The sequence below is a fragment of the Amblyomma maculatum genome, chromosome 1 (genome assembly GCF_055883805.1).
Source record: "Amblyomma maculatum isolate TAMU_Amacu chromosome 1, ASM5588380v1, whole genome shotgun sequence".
NCBI classification, from domain to species: Eukaryota; Metazoa; Arthropoda; class Arachnida; order Ixodida; family Ixodidae; genus Amblyomma; species Amblyomma maculatum.
In genome coordinates, this window is record NC_139344.1 from 243,494,024 (window position 1) to 243,519,207 (window position 25,184).

The 25,184-nt window shown below is 46.5% G+C and overlaps 1 protein-coding gene across 5 annotated transcripts in view; it reads right to left on the reverse strand.

Moving 5' to 3' along the window:
• Positions 1-25,184, reverse strand: part of LOC146206089 (transmembrane protein 163a-like) — an 82,782-nt gene that overhangs the window by 41,407 nt on the left and 16,191 nt on the right. Inside the window, exons 1-2 of one of the 5 annotated variants that reach the window (XM_084590736.1) lie at positions 23,636-23,771; positions 20,550-20,730 (exon numbers count right to left, since the gene is read on the reverse strand). The exons of 1 other annotated variant lie outside the window; for it this stretch is intronic. Coding sequence is in view for 1 of the 4 variants with exons in the window: in XM_084590733.1 (XP_084446859.1) it covers positions 19,410-19,432 (23 nt within the window). In the remaining 3 variants the exon portion in view is untranslated. Of the gene's footprint in view, positions 1-19,409; positions 19,539-20,549; positions 20,731-23,635; positions 23,779-25,184 lie in introns of those variants that run through there. 3 more of the 5 variants (XM_084590735.1, XM_084590738.1, XM_084590733.1) reach the window with 3 other exon arrangements.

A 25,184-nucleotide genomic window follows, 5' to 3' on the forward strand; every position in this document is an offset into this window, starting at 1 on the left:
TTGAGTAACGTATTAGACATGCATTAAAATTTTTTCGGCTAGTACTGCGCGCGTGCGTGCGCGTTTCTGCGTATGTCACACAGACTGACACGCTTCACGGGGCTTTTAGGAGCCGTATTCGCCACGGCGGGGCAACGATGAAGGACACGTACAGACTCATGCGGGTTGGCGGCGGCCTCGGTCGAAGATGGGACTGAATGCATTCAGTGATGCATCCTAGATGTTCGGCGGGCTGTGCGGGTCATACGGCCGCACCCTAATTTTCTTACCGCTGCTGGGACTTATGACCATATTGCGAGCATGAACGAACGATGCCGCCGGCTTTTCTCATTGCGGAACAAGTGCAATGCTTCTGCAATAAACGTTTACATAAACGACCATTCCTGGTGAACATGGCGCAGAGTACGACAGCCGTGTAAGTTGAAACACGCACGCATGGGTCGGAGAATAAGAGTTCTGAGAATGCGAGAAAATTTTCACTCTCGTTGCCTTTAAAATTCCGATGCGACCAAGCAGAATTTTATAATAAGTCGTCGTGTTACGGCTGTTATATCTGCTATAATGTTCTGAAGTAGCGGCGTGACTGCATTTCTAGAGTAAAAGTATGCGAGCACACTTAGTCTAAACATTCTACAGTTTTTAAAGGTGGCTATTCTCGGGTGCCTCCGTTGGTTCTAAGTTGCTGTGCGACGATAAACCCTGATTTGTAAATTGTAAAATGAGGAAGTTAAAGTTCGGAAGCGATTCGCGGATTATGAGAGAGACAGTAGTGGAGGGCTCCGTATTTGGATCAGGTGCGGTTCTTAATCGTGCGCTAGCATCGCACAGCACTACACTTTATAGCGGTACCTCTACTCAACACGAAATTCGTTCACCAGGATCTACCTGCTTTGACATTGATTCAGCCTAAAGGAGCCCAGGATAGCCCAGATCTAAGTTACACTAAGGTATAGTCTGGCGTTCACAGCTTACTCAGCACTTCCCCATAGAGATCAATGTCTACCATGGTGGACATCATTTTAATACCTTAAATGCCCCTCAAGATTTAGGCTATTAAATAACCCTTTATCTCGCCCCTTGACCTTTGAGCACTGACTTCTGATCTTTAACTTTTCTTTTAACGAACCACCGCTCGACAAACTAGCGAAGTTAAACCGTAGATTAAACCCTGATAATTTTTTTTTTATCTCCACCTCGATTCAAATACGGCCGCCACGGGCAGAATCAAACCCGCGACCTTCAGATCAGCAAAACCACTCAGCGACTGCCCGACCTAAACCCTTTGGTGAAGAAAACAAACGCGAAGAAAAAAATGCTCAAAGAAAAAAGCAAGAACATGAACTGAAGAAAACTGCATAATCTTCTGCTGCGTTAACTATGCAAAAATGATTTAGAGAGACCCAGATTTTGCCATACACCCATGCAGTTTACACTTGGCCCTCAGAATCCTACTTGCAGTTAACGATGTCCACAAAAAAATTATTGCGAACACTTCAGTAGCGCCTTTAAAGGTATAACGCGATAGTGTAGGCTACCATCCAACATATAAAGCACCGCTTTAACCAAGCCGTATGAACGTGCCTGCGTAGCCTATAGGGTTAACGTGAATGTAACAGCCCTGCCAGGGTGATTCTGATATCGCTCTCCCACGTGAAAGGAGAGGCCCGTGTTGACAGCCCCTGACAAAAGTGACGTCAGGCACCTAACGTCCAGTCAGTTCGCGGTCATGTCAGATGCCAGCTACCGCCTGCCAAGCGCCAAGCTCGTAATTTTTCGCTCGCAACGCCGACGCCACATTTTCGATGAACGGGGCCTTCAACACTACAGCATTAAAAACGTGCTGTCACCTCGACTAGAGGATGTAGGGAAGGGAAGAGTCAATCCCTTGCTCCCAAGTCGGTTGGAGCTTCCAGTTTCCTCATACAATCGATTTTAGAAGACTGCACTAGTTGGGCCTGTAGTGCGTCCGTCAGTTTTCAACGCACTGCCCACGCGTATCTTGCGAGGGTCGCAGGCACGCATGATTCGGTTCCTCCCTGATTTGGTTCCCGAGGAGCTCGGGCGTGACAACGGGCCATCACAATTCGAGCACACCGGAAGCGGCGCCCATAAATCACGCCTGGCGCCAGCGCTGCCGCCGCCGACAGCACACGCTTGCGGCGCGGCCAGGAGCAAGCTGCCGCGGCCACTTAGCGCCGTCACAGCCGCCGCGCTGTCCAGGCGCGCAGAGGCGGTGGGGCCGTATTGGTGCCGGTCTGGAGACTGCACTCCCTCGCAATTTATAGCCACTTGTAGAGTCAAGGAGGAAAGTTCATGTTTCGCGTTCATGTCACCCTATCTGAGCATGATGAGGCGAGAACAGGTAGCCGGCAGCAGCAGGTTTATGCAGTCTGCAGTAGAACGCAAAGACTGTAGGAAGTGCGACGAGAATTCAACACCCTCGTGGTATCGTCAGCGTTCCGAGTGAGCGTTGGACGGCACACTGGCGGTCAGCTGCTTCAAAGCTACGTAAGCCTGGACCAGCAGCAGCTAATTTAACTAAATAAAGAAAAACATCAGATTGCTTGTCATGTGCCAAAGCGACGGTAACTATCAACCAGACATTGTGGTAGCAAGAAATGTAGCGAGACTCGCGACAAATAAATTCGCTATTCTAAGTGGCAACGTTATTAGCCATCTACTTATCCATGCTTCGGCCCTTACAAAACTCTCGAGTTAGGCCGGTGAGGGGAGCACGTGTGAGACCACAGCCAGATCAGGCAAACTTTGCGTAAATCCGGATCAGAATGCGGTTTCTAAGGGCATACTTTGGTGTACGCCATGAACTGAAACCAAACCAAGCAGCGCATGGGGCACGAACAGAAGGAGCCCGTAGATACAGCTTCATACTCATAAAACTGCCTTTTAACGCAAGAACGTTAAGCAGCCTGTGTCGCAGTGAACCTGCCGTCCGTCGTAAGCAAAAAAAAAAAAAAAATGATTGATCGACAGGGTCATTATATCAATGCCACATGGTCACATGGTCATTTTTAAACAAATTTCGCCTCAAGAAGTTGTTTGAAAATTTTAGGCGGGCTTCCAACCTACGACTGTAGAGTTGCGAGCCAACACGTTGCGAGCCACGAAAGGCTTGCTTGTATACGGCTTGGGAACAAGCGGGCATTTGAGTATGACTTGTGGTCTTTCATAAAGTGGAATCTTACGACTGTATGCTAATTAGTGTTTAATTAGAGATGTAGCAATTACAGAAGTAGCAATTAAGCGAGTAGCAAAGGGCATGTCGGCGTTTCATACCATGTTTGCTTGGCATGACAAATGGCGCTGGCATGTGGCGGTCACCGAAACTCCCGCGATTTAATGTACGCCGCGGCTCCAAAAGGTGATGCGCGAATTGCGCGCTGTCCTCGATTCATTTCGCAGTGCTGAACCTGCACCCGGTTGCAACACTATCCGACTTCGGTTTTCTCCTTTCGAGGGTGCTTCGCAGAAAACTGCACTTCGTTTGATTTCCCGGGTAAGAAGCACCCCAAACGACCACGGGCGCCTCTATCTAGTCACATCCTTAATGCAGAGGTTAAACTTCCCCACGGTGTTTTATTAACGTATTACCCTACACCTAGCTTAAATGCTGCTTCAAACCTTTTCAAAGCCTCAAGAGTGGGATCTCGGGCTTGGAATGTCTTCTCCGCGCCTGGAAAACAAGCTAAGCTTTTAAGTGTAATTAATCATTCAAGGCATTAACCAAGGTATTAGCCTGATGCTTTAGCGCAACACCCAAGCAAGCGTACGTTAAAGGTCCCCAGAAAGGGGTCACCAAGAAGGGTAAACAACGCCATAACACTGATAGTTATTGAACCACCCATCATTGTCCCGCAAAAATTTTCAATCTACCTTCTGCAACACCAGAGATATCGGCGATTAAAAATGACCTTTCCAATTTTCCCTCTCAACTCGTACGCCGAAGGGAGCCATAAAAAAACAAAGAATACAAGCAAGTTCAAAGCTCCGCCCAGACATACGTCACTTCGACGAACTTCCGGTTGCCGCGCGCTCGCTCGCTGGCGTACTCCGCCAACCCGTCCTCGCTTGCACACGCCTGAGGAGTTCGCCAGTTCGCGCAGCGACGGTTAGTGTAACCGCAAACCCGTGGTTATCCTATGTTACACGGCGGACCAAACCATGGTTGCACCACTAACCACGGTTACCGCAAACCGAGCTTGACGACCTCGATTTGCGTCGTTAACCGAGGTTATGACGGCGTCTGTTGACGGAAGCTACTCGTCGGCGCCCGAGTGCGCGAAACCTACGAGCGGGTCTGCTTCACAAAGTTATTCATTTGCCCACTGTATCACGTTTAAAGATCGATGTATAGATTATGGTGCCGCCCGACGTCTTCGATTACGGCCGACAGCGCAGCGACTGCGTACTGAAGCCTTGTCGTGCCTACAGTATCGTTTGAACGGCTTGTTGCTGAGCAGAACGCGCCAAAAAATACGCGGCCTTAGCTATGAAAGTACACGAGTTTGCAACGCTTGCAGCACGGGATGCCGCGAGCAGGCTGAGGTACGTTACACAATTACCGCGGGGGTGGAACGTGCGAGCCGGCGCCGTGCGTGACCGTCCCTAGTCGTCGCTAGGCCTATTGTTTCGCTTCGAAGCCGCGGCGGTCGACGCTTTGGAACATGATCAACGCTGTCGTAAATCGTCTACTTATGAAACCTGCCTTATAGTGATTCCTATCCTGCCATAGTAAAATAATTATAGGATTAACTCTGCCGACGCATTAATCGCAGAGCTAGTACGAGCAGATCGGATCAGCCGAAATGCACCAGCGGCAGCTGGCTTGAGCAGAAACTAGCTTGTATCACGGCTATCGCTCTTACCAGCAATTTGCTGCTGGTCAGCGATCCTCACGAGGGCTTCATACTTGATATTCGGCTCAGTATTCCAGACGCCAACAAATTTTAGCACGCTTTATTTCGGACATCGGTGCTAACGATCCGCCGTGTGGTTCGCGAACGGTATGCGGGAGGAGGGGCCACAGCGGCAATGTTTACGGCGGTCAAGGAGGTGCTGCCATCGTGCGGTGCTTGACCGTGCTGTTGACGCCTCGTCGGACGACACTTCGATACTCCTGAAACCACGTTATATAAATAAGATATTTGTAAATGCAGCTTCGTTCTGCCGATCCCTGCGTCGCTTCGGTTGTTGCACTTAATGGGCAATGGCCACCTAACCGATAAGGGCGGCGAGCTGTAACAGCCCGCACAGAGTTCGAGCAGCGCACGAGCAGACGACTTTCGCAGCTACCGGAAGTGTGTTCGTGACGTCATGGTTGCAGTGACCGCAGCGAATGGCAGCTTCTAGCAAGCCTTGCCAGTCAACCGACCCGTGACGTCACGGGATTAGGAAATCGTTCCATGCGACACCGCCAAGCGACATTCCCTCTGCCCGCGAATTTCAAAAAACGCTGTTTTTAAAAATTAATAATAAATCGCTGGCTTTGTTCCAAGGAGTTATACTTTGCGTTAATGCTCAAAGGGATGTGTTCTACACACTGAACACGTTTATCAGTGGTTTCTTGGGGGCCGTTTCTGTGGACCTTTAATAATGGAGGAATTCGTAACCAGTATCCACCCAAGCGCAGTCATACGGCGGCAAAGGAAAGCCAGCACTGACAGAAACTGCGTATATAAAGAAAATCGTCCTGGACCAGGTCTCCAACCTCGAACTACTAGCTGTCTGACGAATTCGGTCGACTAGCTAAGCTAACCATGACGCTAACAGATATGGTACACTCTTTCTACATCGAGTTATTGATCAATTCTGTCTCGCCATGACCTACTCGCCGTTCTGGTTAGCTCAGTTGACTAGGCGACCGTAGGACAGGTCGCGGTCCTTGGTGAGAAGCCCGAAGCGGGACAAACGTTTTTTAATTAGAGTTTTTGTAAAAGCAGCACAGTTTTCACTGGTAGCCATGACTACGTTTGGAAAGATGCTGTAAGTAATTACTACTTTATTATAAGCAAGGTACAGCCTCCGCCAAGAAGCACGTGAAGCGCTTCGTGAATGGCGCAGATTGTTTCTTATATTTGATTCGGCTGTCACGAAGAGGTCTTTAAGCCTGGCAAACAGGCCGATACCTGAATGATCGTTTGCGAGAACACAAGTACAAAGGAGTCCGTGCGGTGGCCATCTCCTTGGGAGCCTAATATATAAAGACTGATTATACTCTCACTTGCAGTTCTTTTATATTTTGAACAAAAAAAAAGGGGGTTCAAAAAGAACTAGAAAAAATATCGAAAGCCGCAAAATAGATAAGCACGAGAATGACTTCGTTAAGCATTGCGCGTTCACAGTTTATTACAAGTTTAGAAAAAAGAACTATACAAATATGTTCTTGAGTCACCGTCAACTAAAATAAACAGAATTTCTTCAGGTACGCGCAATGTCTGCAATACATGTGACAGCTGTCATTCTCGCATGTTGTTTTCATTTTGGAATAATTTACCATAGTGTATAAAATGCGTAATGTGTATAAAAAGAAGCTTGTCTGGATCCTTCAGTCACCTCATAATTGGCAAACCAACTAACTCAAGCTTTATTGCACAGGCTGTGTTTCATGTTTGTCGTAGCGACGGCTTCGTTTCATCAATAGAGACGTCTCAGCGAGAAGGTGGTTTGGTTTGTAGGGTTTAACGTCCTAAAGAGACTCGGGATATGAGACGCCGTAGTGGAGTGCTCCGGCAATTTAGACCACCCGAGTTTCTTTAACATGCACGGACATCGCACAGCACACGGACGCCACTCAGTTTCGATCCCCTCCATCGAAACGCTGCCGCTGGCGGTCGGGATAGAATACGGATATCCAGCACAGTAGTCTGGTATTTTAACCACTGCGCCACCGCGGCGGGGCTCAGCGAGAAGAGAATGTTGCACAACGCAGATGCTAGCCGCATCAAAATGCCCTGACTGCCAGGAAGCAAAGGAACGTATTCGCACACCCTCCCACTAAAGAAAGAAACCACGTGTCAAGCTTCCGGATTTTACTATTAGCTTTACTCTGATGGCATGTTAAACAATTTAGCCAGAAACATCGGTGCGAGATACGGCTATACGAGACAGCAACCTTAAAATCCGGGTTTTGAAAGCAAGTGCCTCGGCGAACGCTTGTGAGTATCCAGTGGTGTGTCGCGAACAGACAGCTGTGTAGAACGCATACCTCATCTGGTTAGAAAGCCAGCACAATTTTCCAGAATTTTTGCTTTTAGAGGCCAGCTGAAAATGCACCTAATGCTATTATGCAAAAATTTAAGGAGGTCTGAAAAAATAAGGAGACTTAACCTCCACCGTAAAGGCACGAAGCGATAGCAGACTGAAACCTAGAGTTTTCGACACGTTTAGTTAAGCGAAACAAATTTCTTCATGAGGTTACATCGTTTGAGACATGTGGCAAGTTGTAATTCCCCTTCCATATTACGTTTGAATTGCTTTCGTTACACGCGTGACGTCACGTTTCACGTGAGCGTTATGGGGTGCTTGAAAATTCCTGCGAGATGGTGATCATTACGACTGATCAGGATTTTTGCGACACGAGCCAGGCGCCGACGGTACAATGCCGAGCTTTCAGCTGAATGGGAGCCTTAAAGGCATACTGCATCGAATTTTAGGTAACCTACTTTTGTACTGCAATGAGAGCTGGCGTTCCTAAAATGACTAAAATATCATCGTTTCTTACACAGTCAGCGAAAGTGCTTCTCTTCCTCATCATTTATTTTTGCACCTGGCGGCGAGGCCTGAAACTACTGCTCCTCGGCAGCTGTGACGTCACGCGTTTCCCTGCCTCCGAGCCACCCGACACCGTGCTCCGAGCTCAGCCCGGCCACCTCGTCCGGTCTGCCTGCTACGGCGGGCGCCTCCTGTATAGCTGTGTACGCGGCACAGCACTTCCAGGAGTCACGTATAAGCGACGTGACGCCCTGGGAATGCTGTCACTTTCTGTAGCAGATTGTGCCCCGAGCCTTTTGAACCCGAAACCGATCCCCGCATCTGCTTGACCAGCGAAGAGGAGGGGGTTGCAAAGTTACTGCTTTCCTCAAGGTTCTAACATAAGTGCCGTTTGGAGAAGAGACATATGCGATACATTTCCGAAATGTCCGAAGCACCGAAGAATAATTTATATATATATATATATATATATATATATATATATATATATATATATATATATATATATATATATATATATATATATATATATATATATATATATATATAAAGAAAGAGAGAGTACACATCGGTACGCAAACATTCGGTTTGGGCAGTATGTAAGTGTCATGCTGCGCTCTTCTGTAGCGCATGTTGACTTATGTGATCACAAAGAAAATAAAGGATAAATACGCGGGAACCTCTGTAATATCTGCATTTTCTTGGCGAATTAATACTTTGTGGGTATTCTCATCATTTTGTGTATCTGTATTCAAATTCAAAGGACTTCGGACGCAACAATATCCTGATATGCGACGCGGAACGAAATAAAATTGGAAACACATTCGTGTTCCCTTTTTCGGATTTGCAGTTCAATAACCAAACTTCCCGCAGGCAGCACATACACGTACTTGATCTTGTAGAAAATTAAATACATCCCTTACTGGAGTAAATATATCGTAAATATATGGAACAAATATATGCGGAAATATATTGAAAACGGAGCAGTGGTCAGGATGACCAAAATTACCATCGGCGGCGTTATTTGCATTGCAATGAGAGCAATTTTCTGGCTATTATGGCTCATGTCACAAGAAGATGGGTTGGGTTGGGTTTTTTGGCACATAGGCTACTATGGCCATCATGCGCCAAACACTAGGTTGCTGAGCTTCTTTATGAGTGAAAATGAAAAGTTTAGAAAATTACAGCTGATTTAGGATCCCTAACTCTTTAAGAAAACTAAAAACAGATGAAATTTCAACAAGCGGGTTGTCTCCTAATAGTAAACAGGGGTGGAATGGGATGCGTTCATTATAGAATGGAGTAAAATATTTTTTCCTTAACTGTTCAAGTTCTGTGCACGAGATCAAAATGTGGTTCACGGTGAGCTCACCTCCACATTCTTTGCATAATGGTTTTTGCTCTTTTCTCAGTAAGAAATTGTGTGTCAAGTGTGTATGTCCGATTCGAAGACGGCACAAAATCACCTCACTGAAGCGTTTGTTCTGTGTACATGATTTCCATTCTCCTACTATGGGTTTTACTGTGTGTAGTTTATTTTGCTCTTCGTTATTCCATTTTTTTCTGCCATTTATCTATCAGGCTTCTTTTTACTAACTTAATACAATCCTTGTAGGGAATTGGTATTTTCTTTATTTTCTTAGTTCGAGCTTGTGCAGCACATGAGTCGGCTACTTCGTTACCATCTATCCCAACATGGCTAGGAACCCAGCAAAAGATTATGGTTTGGCCTTGCGTTGTGATTTTTTCTATGCCGTGAATGATGTTCCCTACTATAGGCTCAACTGCATTTTTGGAATGTAATGCCGTAAGCACACTTAAAGAATCGGTATAGATTATGCTCTTTTCACAGTTCTGTTGCATAATTTTATTTACACCTACATAGACAGCGTAACATTCTGCAGTAAATATTGAGGCACTGTTAGGTAGCCTTACAACTTTTTCTCTGTTGCCTTGCACGACAGCACATCCAACATAATTAGCTGTTTTTGATCCATCTGTGAAAAATTCTGTGAAGTTCATATACTTCTCTCGTAGTGCTAGGTATTCCTGTAATATGTGTTCGTGTGCTGTTTGATTTTTTCGGAAGGCTGTCAGTGTGAGGTCACATGTAGAGGGAAGGCTGTACCAGGGCGGAAATGGATACTGTCTCTGGGCTACAGTTGGAAGTGCATCCAGTATTCCTAAATCTTTGCATATTTCTTCAAAGCGGAGTAGTAAAGGCCTGATAGCATGGGGTTTGTTTATGAACAGTGTTCTGGAAGGGCACTTTGTAACTAAGGGGAAACAGAGATGTTTTGGTAAAGATCTTATCCTGAGTATGTATTCACATGTAAGCATGCTCCTCCTGTCGGCAAGGGGTGGTTCATTTGTTTCTACATAGATGCTTTTAATGGGGGATGTTCTGTATGCACCACTAGAAAGACGTAAGCCGAGGTTATGTATTGGGTCTAATCGCTTTAGATATGATGACCTCGCGGAGCCATACACAATACAACCGTAATCTAAACTGGAGCGTACAAGAGAGCGGTAAATGTGTAAAAGGCATGTTCGATCGGATCCCCAGTGCTTCTTTGAGAGAACTTTGAGTATGTTGAGGGACTTAGAAGCTTTCTTCTTAAGGTTAGTTATGTGAGGCAGGAATGTAAATTTTTTATCAAAAGTTATACCTAAAAATTTGTGTTTATTTTTTACTGGCAGTTCAGCTTCATTTAGGTATAAAGTTGGATCTGTCTGTAGGCCTCTCTTCAGTGAAAAAAGAACAGCTACTGTTTTTTGAGGGGAGAATTTAAACCCATTCCTGTCTGCCCATGTAGCTAACTTATTCAATGTTATCTGTATTTACCTCTCACAGGATGATATGTTGGATGATGTACAGGCAATTTGCAAATCATCAACGTAGAGTGAATACATAACAGACTCTGGGATTGCTTTACTTATACTATTCATTTTTACAACAAACAATGTAGTACTTAAAATACATCCCTGTGGTACGCCATTCTCTTGGATAAATGTTTTTGACATAGTTGTGCCTAGACGAACATTAAATGAGCGGTTAGAGAGGAAATCACGCAAGATGTTTAGCATTCTCCCACGGATGCCCAAGTCTGCAAGGTCACGCAATATTCCGAACCTCCATGTTGTGTCGTATGCCTTTTCAAGATCGAAGAAGACCGCTAGACAGTGCTGTCTGTGTATGAATGCTTCTCTGACGGTATTTTCCAGACGGACAAGATGGTCAGTTGTACAACATGCCTTCTTAAAACCACACTGATGAATATCGAGAAGCTCTTGGGATTCTAGGATAAACATTAATCTAATATTAAGAATACTCTCAAATGATTTTGCCAGACAGCTAGTTAATGATATTGGCCTATAACTGCTGGCCGAAGTTGGTGGTTTGCCATGCTTCAAAAATGGTACAACAAGAGCTTTTTTCCACGCCTCCGGTATCTGTCCTACTACCCATATCTTGTTGAAAAACTTTAGAAGGGCTTCTACAGATGGCTCAGAGAGGTGGGACAACATTTCATAATGTATCTCGTCGGGGCCTGGGGCAGTCTTTTTGCCAGTAGATAGAACTCTATGAATTTCTTGTACTGTGATTAAACTGTTAATCAGTTCGTTGCTGCCACCGCTAGTTGGGAGTTTCTGTTTTTCAGCTGTGATTTTATATCTTAAGAATGATTCTGTGTAGTGGTTAGAGCTAGACACTCTGCAGAAATGCTCACCGAGTACATCTGCCTGCTCCTGCAAGCTAGTTTGCACACCTGGAGGGGTTAGGAGAGGGACTGTGTAGGGGGAGTAGGTACCATCTAGTTTGCGAACTTGTTCCCATACCTTTTTGGATGTGATGGAACTGTTTATAGATGAAACATAGTTTTTCCAAGATGTTTTCTCTGCGCTGCGACGAATATATCTTGCTTTTGCTCTTGCTTTCTTAAAGTTCAATAGGTTCTCGTGCGTTGGGTACCTGCGAAAGACACCCCAGGCTTTATTTTGTTGTTTTTTTGCTTCCTTACATTCCTGTGTGTACCACAGTTTATGATTTGGTTGTATTTTGCCCGAGGACTGGGGGATAGCAAGGTGAGCAGCAGCAAGGATACGGGTCGTGAAAAGCTCATTTAATTCATCTACACTGAGGCTGTCTGAAAAAATGTTTTCTAAATTGGCTTCTGATTTGAACAATGACCAGTCGGCTAGGTGGAGCTTCCAGCGACGTGGTTTAGAAGGGATGATTGATGGAGAAGATAAAAGCTCAATAACAACAGGTAGATGATCACTTCCATACGGGTTGTTTATCACGTCCCATTTAAAATAAATAAAAATCGATGGCGAGCAGAGGGATAGATCTAAACAGCTCATTTTTCCAGACCTTGGTGAGCAGTATGTTTGCTTTCCGGTGTTCAGCAAACATATGTTGTTACATAATATAAAATCTTCTAATATGCGGCCTCTAGTATCTGTTAATTCACTGCCCCAAAAAGATAAATGGGCATTAAAATCACCAACTACCAGATAAGGCTCTGGCAGCTGGTCTAAAAGCTCCTCTAAGTCATGGAGGTTTACTGGTGAATGAGGTTGAAGATATAAGCAGCATATCGTTATCGTTTTAAAAAGCAAAGTGGTAACAGCTACGGCTTCGTATTTAGTTTTGAGCTTGATTTGTCTGGTTGCAACACCACTCTGGATAACAATAGCGACACCTCCTGATAATCTACCAGACTGCTCCCGGTCACACCGAAAGACTTTATAATTTTTTAGGATGTTTTTATATTCAGGTCCTAGGTTTGTTTCTTGTAAACAGATTACGAATGGAGAGAACGTGTTTAAGAGATCTTTTACATCACTATAGTTGTTAATTAGACCTCGACAGTTCCAGTGAATGAGGAACGCCATATTAGGTGGATTTTGTTGAGAGTTAAAAATTTAGGTTTCGGGTCTATCAGGGCCCGTTATTCGGGGTTTGTCCCTTTTTTTCTTTTCAAGGGAGTTGTGCCGGCGCTGAAGCGGCGGCGAACTAAGACTAGTGTCCATCGCTTCCTCGGAGGCGCTGGACGTCCGCTGGTCAGCTGCGGGTGCTTGTGTTTCAGGCTTCTTCTGAAGGGAAGCCTTTTGGGCTGGCGGTTGTGAGACCGGTAGGCCCTGTTTTGCAGATGGCAAGGAAGCTTTCGCTGTCCCTGCCTGGGGCGGGGGTGGTCCTGTCTGAGGCATTGCCTGGACAGGAGCCAGATTCAAGCGTGGCATGTCGCCCCCACGCGCCACCTTGGAGTAGTCTGCCTTCGCTGTAAAAACGAATGGGTTTTTCTTTTTCAGTTTTTCGCGCGCTTCTTTGAAGCTGATGTTTTCTATTGTTTTTATGGCTATGATTTCCTTTTCATTTTTCCAAGTTTGGCATGATCTCGAGTAGGCAGGGTGCTCCCCATCGCAGTTGGCGCAACGTGGCACAGCTGCACAGTTTTCAGAGGTGTGGTCATTTCCAGCACATCTTGCACATTTTGGACGGCCACGGCAGCTCTGCGAGCCATGACCGAAGCGTTGACAATTGAAACAGCGTCTGGGGTTGGGGATATAATGTCGCACAGTCACTTTGATATATCCTACTTCAATAGATTCGGGAAGTGTGGAGGTGGCAAAAGTTAGGACAAGGTGCTTAGTCGGTATTTCTTTGTCATCTTTTCTTATTTTTATTCGGTGGACATTGGTTACATGCTGTTCTTTAAGCCCCTCAAGCATTTCTTCTTCTGTGAGGTTCAAGAAATCGCTCTCAGATATCACGCCACGGACAGTATTCAATGATGTGTGCATAGACACTACAATTGGGATGTCCCCAAACGACTCAAGCTTTGGAATGTTGTCATATTGAGTTTTGTCTTTGACTTCAAGCAGGAGGTCCCCACTGCCCAGCTTGGATACTTTGTATCCTGGACCCAGGGCTTGTGTGAGAGACTTGGACACGATGAAGGGAGACACCATGCGGGCTGGCTTTTCTGGTTTTTCACTGTGGATAACGTGGAACTTGGGGAATATTTCTAGTTTTTCATTAAAGAATTGAGAGGTTACTTCGGTCCGCCTTTTCTTTGTTTGGCGATCATTTTGTCTTGAAGAAGCCATAAAGTAAGTATGCTGTTCGGTTACAGTGCCAGCCACCCATCATCGAGCCCAACAAGGGGACGGGGCAGGAGTTAAATAAATAAGTCCTACCCTCGCCAGCTGTACACAGTAACTATAACCTAATATGGGTAACCCAGGGTAGTTACACCACACACGGTTAACCCTAGCCGCCCGGAAGAAGGAAGAATCCAAGAAGAGAGAAGAAGACAGGAGAGCTGTAGGATAGAAGATAGGAAAGTGAAAGATGGAGGGGAGGATAGGAAAAGGCGACTGCCGGTTCCCCCCGGGTGGGTCAGCCCGGAGGTGCCGTCTATGGGAAGCGTGGGCCAAAGTGGTGTGTTGCCTCCGCCGAGGGGCCTTAAAGGTCCAAACACTCGGCATCGGCTCAACCACCAGGATCCCCTTTTCCCCAGACACGGCGATGCCACGCACGGCTAAGCGTGGGTGCTCGGGGTCCGTGGTGTCGCACAGTACACGCAAACATCTGCTTTAACAGATGCCCCCTGCGGGGCATGTCACAAGAAGAAATGTTACAGATCCGGTTCGTGGGAGTAACGCATAAATAAATAGGGAGTAGGTAAGGCAGGGATGTAAACCTGAAAGGGATCAGGTTGGCTACTCTATACTGGGAAAAGGGATAAGGGGATTAAAGAGGGGAAGAGAAAATGGACGTGGAGCACAGGCACACTTCGTCATTCAAGCCAGTGGCTGTGAGGTATAAACAGCGCCCTGTATGCCTTGAAGGCAGGGAGTAACGCATGCAAGTTTGACAGGTACATAGTAACAATGTTCTAGCAATAAAAGTGATGAATACTATTTTCTAATGCTACCGAGCTCCTGCATGCTTTTAGATTTCGAGTAGGCACGCCCCTGCTGGCGTTGCTTACGTCGTGTGAAAATATTATTTCAACCCCATCCACATATCGACGCAGCGACTGGTTTTCGGCAGATGAAGCAATAAATCACTGGTTCCCTGAGGAAGAAAATGTTCTCAATATCAGAAAAGCTTGCTCGATGCATATCAAAAACATAAACTGCGAAGAAAAGAACAATTGCAGGAAACGAAATTCTTGAACTTTTCCTGAACAAGGAAGGCTATAAAGTGAAGGCAGCAAGTTGTGGACGAAAACGCTTTCATGGGATTGGTAGACATAATTAAAAATAAACACAGATAAACCAGCTAGCTCAACACGAAGAAATGTACATGGGTAGGGCATGTAATGTGAAGGCAATATAACAGAGCCCGAATGTCGCCGAGGGTAATGGAACGTATTCCATGGGAGACAAGCGTAGCAGGGGAAGACGAAGATTAAGGTGGGCGGATGAGATTGGGAAGTTTACAGGTATAATGTGGCTGCAGTTTGCAAACGGCCTGGTTAATCGGAGAGACACGGGGAGGGCCTCTGTTCGACAGTAGTAGTCAGGCAGCCGCTGCTGCTGTTGGTGGTGATCTGTAAATGGCAACGGCAATAAGAGAACATGCGCTTTTCGAAACATGCGCCGGAAAATGGTGCGAGTGGAGGATGGAAATACATTGTATTCATTAGTATACCTTGTGTGCCTGGTCGAGGCTCAGCCCCTCCGGGAAACTTTCACGGAACGCGCATCCACTCCATAATCTCCAGACTAATGCGGCACGGTTTTGAAGATACACCTATGTGGAATATTGTTCCATTCTTTTGAAGCCAAACTTTATAAGCTCCTGCTGATGTTCCAACAAGTAACCGGAACGTAAATGACGAAACTAGAGTTGTCGGCGCGGCTGTCTATTCCAGGTTTAAACGGCTAAGCTATAACCGCTACTTAGGTTCGCTGGCATGTTTTGCCCTTCTATAGCTTTGCTCTTCTTGATCACGTTCCTTTTATTTTTGTTTCGCATTTACTTATACTCCGTTTCTTGGGCTGTTTGCGTCACTATGAAATTAAGGGCTGCATGGGCCAGTCTGGACAGCGTGTGCACTACATGATCTCGTCCCTACACGCACCTCTCGACGTCAGTATAAGAATGTGGCGGGAGCACAATCAGGCAGTTTGCGTCATCCTGATTGCCCTATGTCGACTTTACCTTTCGCAGTGCTGCAAACAGCTTGACAAACGGAATCTCGAACGGCGTGCTTTAGGCTCCACAGAGACGATCCGGTAACGCCTATTTCAAGGCAGCCCATATCTGAGCTGTCAAACCCATGAATTCGCCTACACATTTTCGCCTTGCCTGCCGGCCACGCGAAGAAAGTGGCCTCGGTGCGCACTTCCCTAAAATTTTTCGTGTTCTATACTGAACTATAATTATCACCTAAATATTCTATTTCACTACAAAATATTCATATAGTTCATAGACAGGTACAGACGTTCCAATCGAACCGGAATTCCACTAAACGCGATTTACCATAAAAAATGTGATGCTCGAAAGAGGAAAGCTCAGAGGCAATTTACTGCTGCTGTGTGCAAACAAGCCTAAAACGCTAAGCTTTTGTTTACTGTCATGTCGCGGTAGTATCGACATGGGTGCCGAAAATTTCGATCGCTGCAGGAACTGCACTGGGAGAATGCGAAAGCATTGGCGTTGGCGCGACGTACGTTGGTGGCTCCTAGTCGACGCCTTTCTGCATCCACTCACCCACATAGCATGACTCGGCACTTTTTGTTTCATGACTCATGTCTCGCGTGACTCGTGAATTACACGACTCGACACATTCATCTAACATGGCTAATGGCTCATGACTCGATGATACGGCACTTCTTTATACCATGACTTACAACTCTCACCCGGTCATATTGACTGATGACGTCGCTTGGCGTAAAGGGGACGAACTTCCGGTGACACATTTTGTTCATACTTCCGGCGCCAACAAAGCATGCTAATGCTTGCGCATTAATAATGACTCAATAGCGAAGGCTTCCGCATTCTTCCGGAGGGACGATCGCACTAACAGCGTCGTGTCTGTGATGGTTTTTCACAATATTCCCTAAAGTCCTTTTTTTTGGAAGACCACGGCGCGAATAAACCGGACGGGAGAAGAGTAGACTCATAAGCGCTGACTAGCAAGTGAATGCATTGCAGTTGCTAGCCAGCGCATATGTGCGTATTATATTCCTTCCGTTTTTATAAGGGTATTCTTTCAAAACATTCTCATCAAATAGGCCAGCAAGTACTTGAAAATGAAGGCTGCTACTTGCAAGGTTGCGTACACTCCCAATTACAAAGCATCCACCCAAACGCAGCTATACGGCTACAAAGGAAAACCATTCATCCTTGCACGTACGAACCCGGGACCACCTATCTGGAGCTGTCGCCCAGCCAACTGTGCTAACGAGGACGGCAAGCAGATCAGATGGCAGGGCGGCAGCAAATTCATCAACCAACTTCTAGACGGAACGCCGTTTGTCCAAACGTTTTAGAGGAATTCCCCGAGGTGGAGGGTATCTTTAATAAGTGATCATCAGCATCCCTCTAAGTGCAACCATACGGCTACAAAGAAAAGTAATGATTCATGTTTAGGAGGCTTGGTATCGCCTAATTTAGGATAAGTGCAACTATTAAAAATCGCTATCATACCACGGACAAAAGCAGAAATTCAAAGCAGCAAAAAGCAGAAAAGCAGTGCTATTTATGCACGAAAAATATCCGCGTGGCTCTGCGCTTTTTACTGACAGACACCTGCCATCACGTGGCGACCAGAACAAACCCATCCATTTCCGTGTTGCACGCCGGCAGCCGCGTGAACACAGCCGGTCGTGAAGCACAGCAGTGCTGGAGCTCGATTCGTTTACTTGCTGTCATTATGACGGATCTCAACGCAACACACTGCTTCCAACGCACACGCCCGTCGAGGAATGATTGATACGCGTCGCACTCGTAAAGCAAGCATAAGACACGTGAACACATTTGGAAGTCATAAAAAATGTAATTTCTTTATAATATATATATATATATATATATATATATATATATATATATATATATATATATATATATATATATATATATATATATATATATATATATATATATATATATTTTTTTTTTTACTTTCTGCGGCGACATGCCAAGCTACAAAGCCTATGGAGAACGAATTGCTAGGCCTTGAGCTTTGAAATAATTAGGGTAGGGGCGTAGCGGACGGTTCCCCAGATTGACTCGAACCACATAGTCACTACCGCGCCTTAAAGTTCATGTAGACGAGAGAAGCTAGATTAGTGCCCTGGTAAATTTCAGCCACCGCCAGACAGTGGTCCACAGGAAAGACTTCTCATCCCTTATTTGGGGAAAGCGAAATTTTGCTTTCGTAAGTATAAAACTGCAACGGCTAGCTTTCGGATATTTACGTACCCTTATACTTCGCCAATTTCGGTGCATTCGACGCAACAAAAACATTTTCCTTACATTATCGCCGTTGGCAAAGCTGATTTAAAATCCCCACCACATTTTTTGAAAACGCAGCGGCGTATTAAAAAGTGCATGGACATCGTGATAAAGCTGTTATTTTTCGAAATCCAAGATGAATGCCATAAGGTACTGGAGTCGTAAACTTTGCCAGTAATTGTTAACGTTTCTATCGCAACCTTTTTTAACATTTAATCTCATTTACTGGATTATAGACGTGTTTTGATGATGCAATATGCGCATGAATAATAACGCTACGATTTGAAAACTAAGAGCACAGTTATGCGCGACGCACTGCCCCGCGGAAAATATGATTCGACAAGCGCGCGCTGCAGAAACCGTATTTCAGATCGACATTGCGATCAATATTCGGTACGCGCAATCAGAAAGAATGACATCCACCGAAACTTTCAAGCTCCTGCAGTTCTCAGCGAAGAGTTGGGACGAATTACGGCCTCTCGCTGGTCATGACGATCGACGCGATCGACGCCCGACGCGGCCGGCGCTGACTCAGCGCAGGCCCCAACGCGGCGACTTGTCGCCGACGTGTGCGCGCTGGCGGTTGTACTGCTGCATATTCATCAACAACTGTTGGATGCAGGCAGAGTTCCGCCAGTACTAGTGTATCTCTCTCCCCCCGAATCTTTATTATTGCGAAGAAGCCGCGAAGGTGAGCAATAATAACACGCTATAAAAAAGCACGCTACTCTTCCGTGGGTAAACTAAAGGAGCAGCTGCGACCACAGAATTATGGCCCGCACATAAAAGGCTGCAGAATGCGTTCATCGCTTAGACTTCATTAAGGAGCACGCGCCCAGCCCCATCGAAGCGAGCGTGGTCACCTTTGCTTTCCTGATCCGTAGAGGATGCGTCCGCGTGTATATCGCACGATCCGGGCCGAATTGCTGGAAGCTGCGTATCAAGAGAAACGAGTGCGAGCGACCGTTCGTGCGATGGATGCAGTACATATCGCAACCATATGAAGGAAACCCAGAGGGCCACCGTAAACCCATCGATCTCGGAGACGACAGCGTACTAGCTATATATCGCCCGGTAGGCAGGCAATTTCACATTTCTGGAGAGAATCAGGCCTCAGCGAACGATCGCGTAGTACAGAGAATTTTTTTTTTTCTAGTGATGTCAGTGAAAGAAAAAAAAAAAGGAGGAGGAGACATGGACGTACTTTCCGCGCTCGGTCGGACGCATCTCCGCAGCGCATGTCGGCGGAAGGCGGCGGGAAGGGCCGGCGGACACCGACGAGGCGCGGAGAAGCAGTTCGGCCGGGTCTATCCGCAAACACCGAGCGCAGTGGGGCAGGCAGCCGGGCTATAGAAGGGCTCGCATCCTAGCCACCGCTAGCGCCGGAGAACGCAGCTGCTGCTGCCTTTCTCTATTGTGCTACTCGCGGATTTTGACATAGAAGCGCGAGCATCGTTTTATTTCGAAGCCCGCACTTCCCCCCTTCCTCGGCCCATTGTGCCGCACCGGCTAGCGCCGATGAAAGATGACAGTGTTTGCATCTTAAAGCCGAGGGCGATCCGCTCACGCATTCAACGGCAAAAGACAGTGGGTAAACGCGCAACTGTTTTTCGACAGCTCTGCACGAGCCGGCACACGCTCGCATTCAACGAAACACTTTCCTGCCGACAAGCACCTCTTGGGAATGCCATGTTGGCACGTGGGCCTCTGTATAGACGTGAGAACGCAGCTATAGCGCTCTTGTTTATTAGCTTCCTGTAACTCCCGCCTGGCCCGGTAGGTAAGTCATTGGCTTGTCGCCTTAACTTTGATATCCCTGGTGAGACAACTAAATCAAGAAGGCACCGTCGTTCGTGTCGTCGGTGGTCTCTTACATATGCAAGGACCATTTAAGTTGGGAAAAGGCTCCTCAGAGCCTCATTGAGGGCGGCAACACACTGCAGCACCCAATACTCTGCCCCGACGGGCCAGGATTCAAGCAGGAAGGCTCCCCTGCCTGTGCCCATGCGCGGTTGGTTCCGTGGACTGCCCGATATACGGCTATAGTATATGCCTGACACTAAGTCTCTTTATTGCTGGAATCAGTATTTACATCATAGACGGTCGCGATTGCTTCGCGCGCCACTTCGTACAGACTTCAGGACGACGCGACGAGGCATGATATGGGAATGATACGAGGGCGACAACCACAATAAAGCAACGGTAACGAGGAAGGATGCGAAATAGAACCAAAATTAGACAGCTCTCCATACCAGGCAAACTTTCGTAATGTCAGACCATTTCTGTGTCACAGTGATGTCGGTAAATTTACCAACCCAACTAGTGTCAAAAGGGTACCACCGACCTTTCGGGCCCTTGAAGGTGACCGTAGGTTTCTGAAATCGTTGCTCTTTTGTTTTCGGCTTGAACAGAGCACAGTTAGCATAATATAACAATTAACTTCGGTCGGCTATCCTCCGTCTTGTTTACTTCCAGCTACATTCCGGCGTTAGTGGGTACTAGGCGCTTGATGCAGTGACGAATGCCTAAAATAAAAATGGAAGAAAATATAGAATTGCGATGTCGCAGCCTAGGTGACTCATATGAGCTCGTTCTTGCTAAGCATATACGTTCAATCACGCCTTTGTGGGACATTGCATGTGATATTAAGCGGTTAGACTCCTGTACTGCACTGTATACGAGCACAACTCACATTTGGGTCAATGTACAATTTGTATGTACTAAAAAGACGGTCAGATTTCAACTATCCGCCTGTCACATTACGTCTACCCTACCGTCAGATTACGCAGGCAACCGTATACAGAGACTCAGTAATATCGAATGCTAACAACATGCACGTTGCGGTGGCTCAGTGGCTGTGATGTCCGGCTGTTGACATCGCAAATACAAAATGCGTCCGTGTGCTATGAAAGTTCAATGTACGCTGAAGAACCTAGGCAGTCTAATTTATTCTGGAGTCCTCCACTAGGGCTGCCCTCTCTAAGCCCGTGTGTCTCTTTCGGACGTTACACCCCACTATTAACAACTAATTTTCCTCTCCACAGCATATCGCTAAGCTATGATCTGATTTCATAGCAGCAGCAGCAGCAGCAGCAACCTGACTACACCCACTGCAGGGCAAAGGCCGTAACCCATAACCCTCCACTTACCCGAGCCTGTGTAATAGCTGTGCACATCTTCTCCCCGCAGACTTCCTAATAACGCCCAGCAAACTTTTCGCAATTCCCCGTTACGCTTTCCTTCCCTCGGTTGTCTTGTCATCGATTATCAACCATCGTTTATCTTCTCGTCGCACTGCATACCCATTTCTTTCCGATTTCGATTAGGATGTATTAACTGTCGTTTGCTCCCTGACCTACTCTGCTCCTTTACTGCCTTGGAACGTTGCACCTATTGTTTTCCTTTCCATAGCTCGCTTCGTAGTCGCCAATTTAAGCTGAGCCATTTCGGCTAGTCTCCCAATCTTTGGTCCATAGACATGTACCGGCAAAGTGCAGCTTTCATATACTTCGCTTTTGAGCAATAATGCAAACTCATTCATGGTGGCGCGTAGATAGCAAATTCGCCTACCCTGTTATTAAAGTTAATTCACTTTCGTGGCCCGAATCTGCGGTCACTATCTTTCCAAAGTAGATGCATCCCTTTAATTGCCACCTCCAGCGCCTCGTTACCGTAATTTCTGTTGGACATTGCTTTAGTTTTCCGCATATTAATTTTTAGACTCGCTGTTCCGATTTGCCTGCCCGAGTCCCCGACTATGGTTTGCAGTTCGTCCCCTTAGTTCCTTAGGAAGGCGGCGTCATAAGCGAGAAGCCGATTATTAAGCTATTTTAACCCTTCTTTCCAACTGTCCTCATCCAGGTCTCTGAATACCTCCTGTAAACGGGTGGTGAATAGCATTGGAGAGATCGTTGCATGGCTGACGCCCTACCTTGTGGGAATTTTATTGCTGTATTTAAATAGGGCGGTAGTTGCGCAGCCGTTATAGATGCATCCCAGTACTTTTATATATGGCGCCTATACACCCTGATTCCGTAATGCCAGCATACTGCTGAGATTTTGACCGAGTCATGCTTTCTCCGCATTTCTCTTGCATTACTTGACTGGTAGTGTGAATGGTTTTGTGTTGAGTAGCTTTTACAAAAGACTGTCTGGTATTTGGTTGATTAAAGTCTAAGGTTGCCCTATTTCTATTTGAAATTACCTCTGGCAATGCCTTTCAGCAGTTGACATTAAGCTTATTATCTCCTTCAAGCCCTTGACGTCCCCCTTCTTGCGTAGTAGATTGCTAGCGTTCTTCCAAGATTCCGGCACGCTAGATCTGATGCATATTCGATATAATAGAAAAATAGAATGCTGCGTATTCGGGCCCCAGCTGGTCGTTTAACCCTGCCCCTATTATGTCATTGATTTACGAGTTGATTAAGCGTACAGCTACCTCTAAAATGCGCAGAATCTTAGAGTGTCGCTCAGCCAACACGCAAAGCCGTATGCGCTGCCTTCAAACTAACCCCCAAACACGAGTGGCACCACACCGTGGTTCGGCCATATCTCCAGTTTTGGAGTCTGTCTTCGCGGGCGCGTCTTCTGGGTATTGCGAGCTTGCATTCCCGAATCCTCTAGCCGCTGACGTAATCGTTCAGCTTCTCGGGTGTGCAACGCTTTATCTTCCCGTTGTCGAGAGCGCACGCATACGCGGCGACATTCGCCAAGACTGTAATACAAGTTACCCATCTCTGCCCGAGTAGCAAGCGAGCTGGTGGCGGCGCACGTTCCAGACCAACGCTCCAAGCCTCCCGAACCAAGCGATCTGACGTTGTAAAAGCGCACAGCTCCTGACGACGCGAAACCGTCATTCGTCCCATTAACATCCAGCACTGTAGAACAACTAAGCGCCTGAAAACAAATAACGCGTGCTGGCAAATTATGGTCCGTATTCCGAATTTGCGTCGTTATAGAAAGTGTCGCTATCTTCCTGACCGCGAGTCATCTGATTCATGCAAACGCCAGAACTTTGGATCCGGCATTTCCACCAATTATATGATTCGAGGTCAGCGAGATAGCGACACTTTAGATAACACGCAAATCCGGAACACTATCCCATGCATACACCTCAGAGGAAAATGTATACTGCTGTCTAAAGCTTTTTTTTTTTTTTTTTTTTTTTTATGGGGGACAACACCGCTGAATTTTCTACAACGCCGGTTACCGCCTGAACCGCAACAGTAAACATGCTGCCTTTCTATGTGTCCGGCACTCGGGCTAGAACTCGAAACTGGATTAGCCTATGGTGGACGAAGGAATAGTGTTTGCGGCGTCCCTTTAGCAGAAGCGCCAATTTAAACTATAGAAGAGCAGTGAACCCGTCCAAAGAAATCTCAGATCTCGGCGCTAGCGCAGCAATTGTGAATAACGCTTTCCGTGACTCACCAAACCTAAGGAGCGGATGAATTGAGAGCCATTCCATCCGGGACGACGGATCGTAATTTCGACGAGGTTGTGTACGCGGGATGAAAAACCACAGACCTTGGCCGTGGCCGCCGTGCGAAATGAGGAAAGCGTTAGCGGGAGGGGGCGAGCGGGAAATCTGCACGCCCCTCCCCCTTCATTAATCTTGCTTTCTCTCGTTCGATGGCGTGCCCGCCAGCCTGTTCCTGTCGGCTGCAGACAAACGTAGCCGAGGCCAGTTCGGCAAATCTGCATAACTCACGCCGTCTAGCTTCCCCCGAAAGAAGCGCCGATGCGTCTGCACGTAGTCGGCTTTTGTCGGACGCCTCGACGGTGCTGACCGCTCGCCAATCACGGCGATAGCAGCGCTTGCCACACGACGGTGGAGGGCCACTCAGATGACACTGAATGTGCTAATGCTGACTCAGATATTGCGATATCTTGGTTGCATATACACCATACTGACATTTTCCCGATTTTATTTTGTCCCGCGTTTTCTTTTCTTTTTCTTTTTTTGCCGCAATTAATATTGCCGTACTCTTACATGCGTTAAATATGTGTGAGAAGTCAGTGTCGTGCTAAAATGGTAAACGTTTTACTTCGTCTTGTCATATAGCCATCCCTGGTACAGTTAGACGCAGCACTATTGACGTGCTGTCGCTAAAATTACAACTGCGCTTGTTCGCTCTGATAGGTCCGTCCGAACTAACGATCGGTCCCCTACTCAACAACTTCGGTTCTCGAAAACATAAGCAAAATAAAAACGCTCCTTCACATGCAGCGCTATTACAGGTTACTCGGGACAGATCACGTCGAAACGATAACGTTCGTTATAGCTAGTAGATTAGGTTCGTTATAGCTAGTACATTAGAAGTAGAAACCGCAAAGTTTACCGAAGAAAACGGCCATTACTATCATCGTCCAATTCAAGAAGCGATACAAATTTATATTCAAAACAGCAGCAAAAGAGAAGTAACGAAGGATAGATCCTAAATTATTTTTTCAAGAAACCAAGGCAAAATGAAGATACATTAACGACAGTGCAGGGTAGTATTGCGCCGAATGTTTAATTTGGTAAATAAGTAAGCATGCAAGCGTCCATAAGTCGTTCAATGGTCGTTCTTCTGCTGCACGATTACATCTTACTTACGAAGCAGTTGGTTGCGAAGACAAAGAACTGAGCGCTATAAGAATTGATGCTGCAATAAATGGAGCTGCACTCAGGTGAACGATGCAAATTTACTGCGAAGCAATTTCTGCGCGAGCGATTCCGAAAAAGGTCTAAGGTCTGATAAAGAGTGCCTAGGCAAAACGTTTTGCCGGCCTTTCGCGATTACATGTCTGCCCTTCCAGTTACGCAGAAAGTTTTCCACTGCGACGTTTCGCTTACGTACGAGAACGTTTTTGTTTGTTTACTCTTTCCTTTCGCCAAGACAGAAACGGACGCTAGCCGAACGCGGACTGCGTCAACGGAGTCGTGCTGGCCACCTCATTGCTTGATTCTGGAGTACATGCGGCCTCCGATGCACGC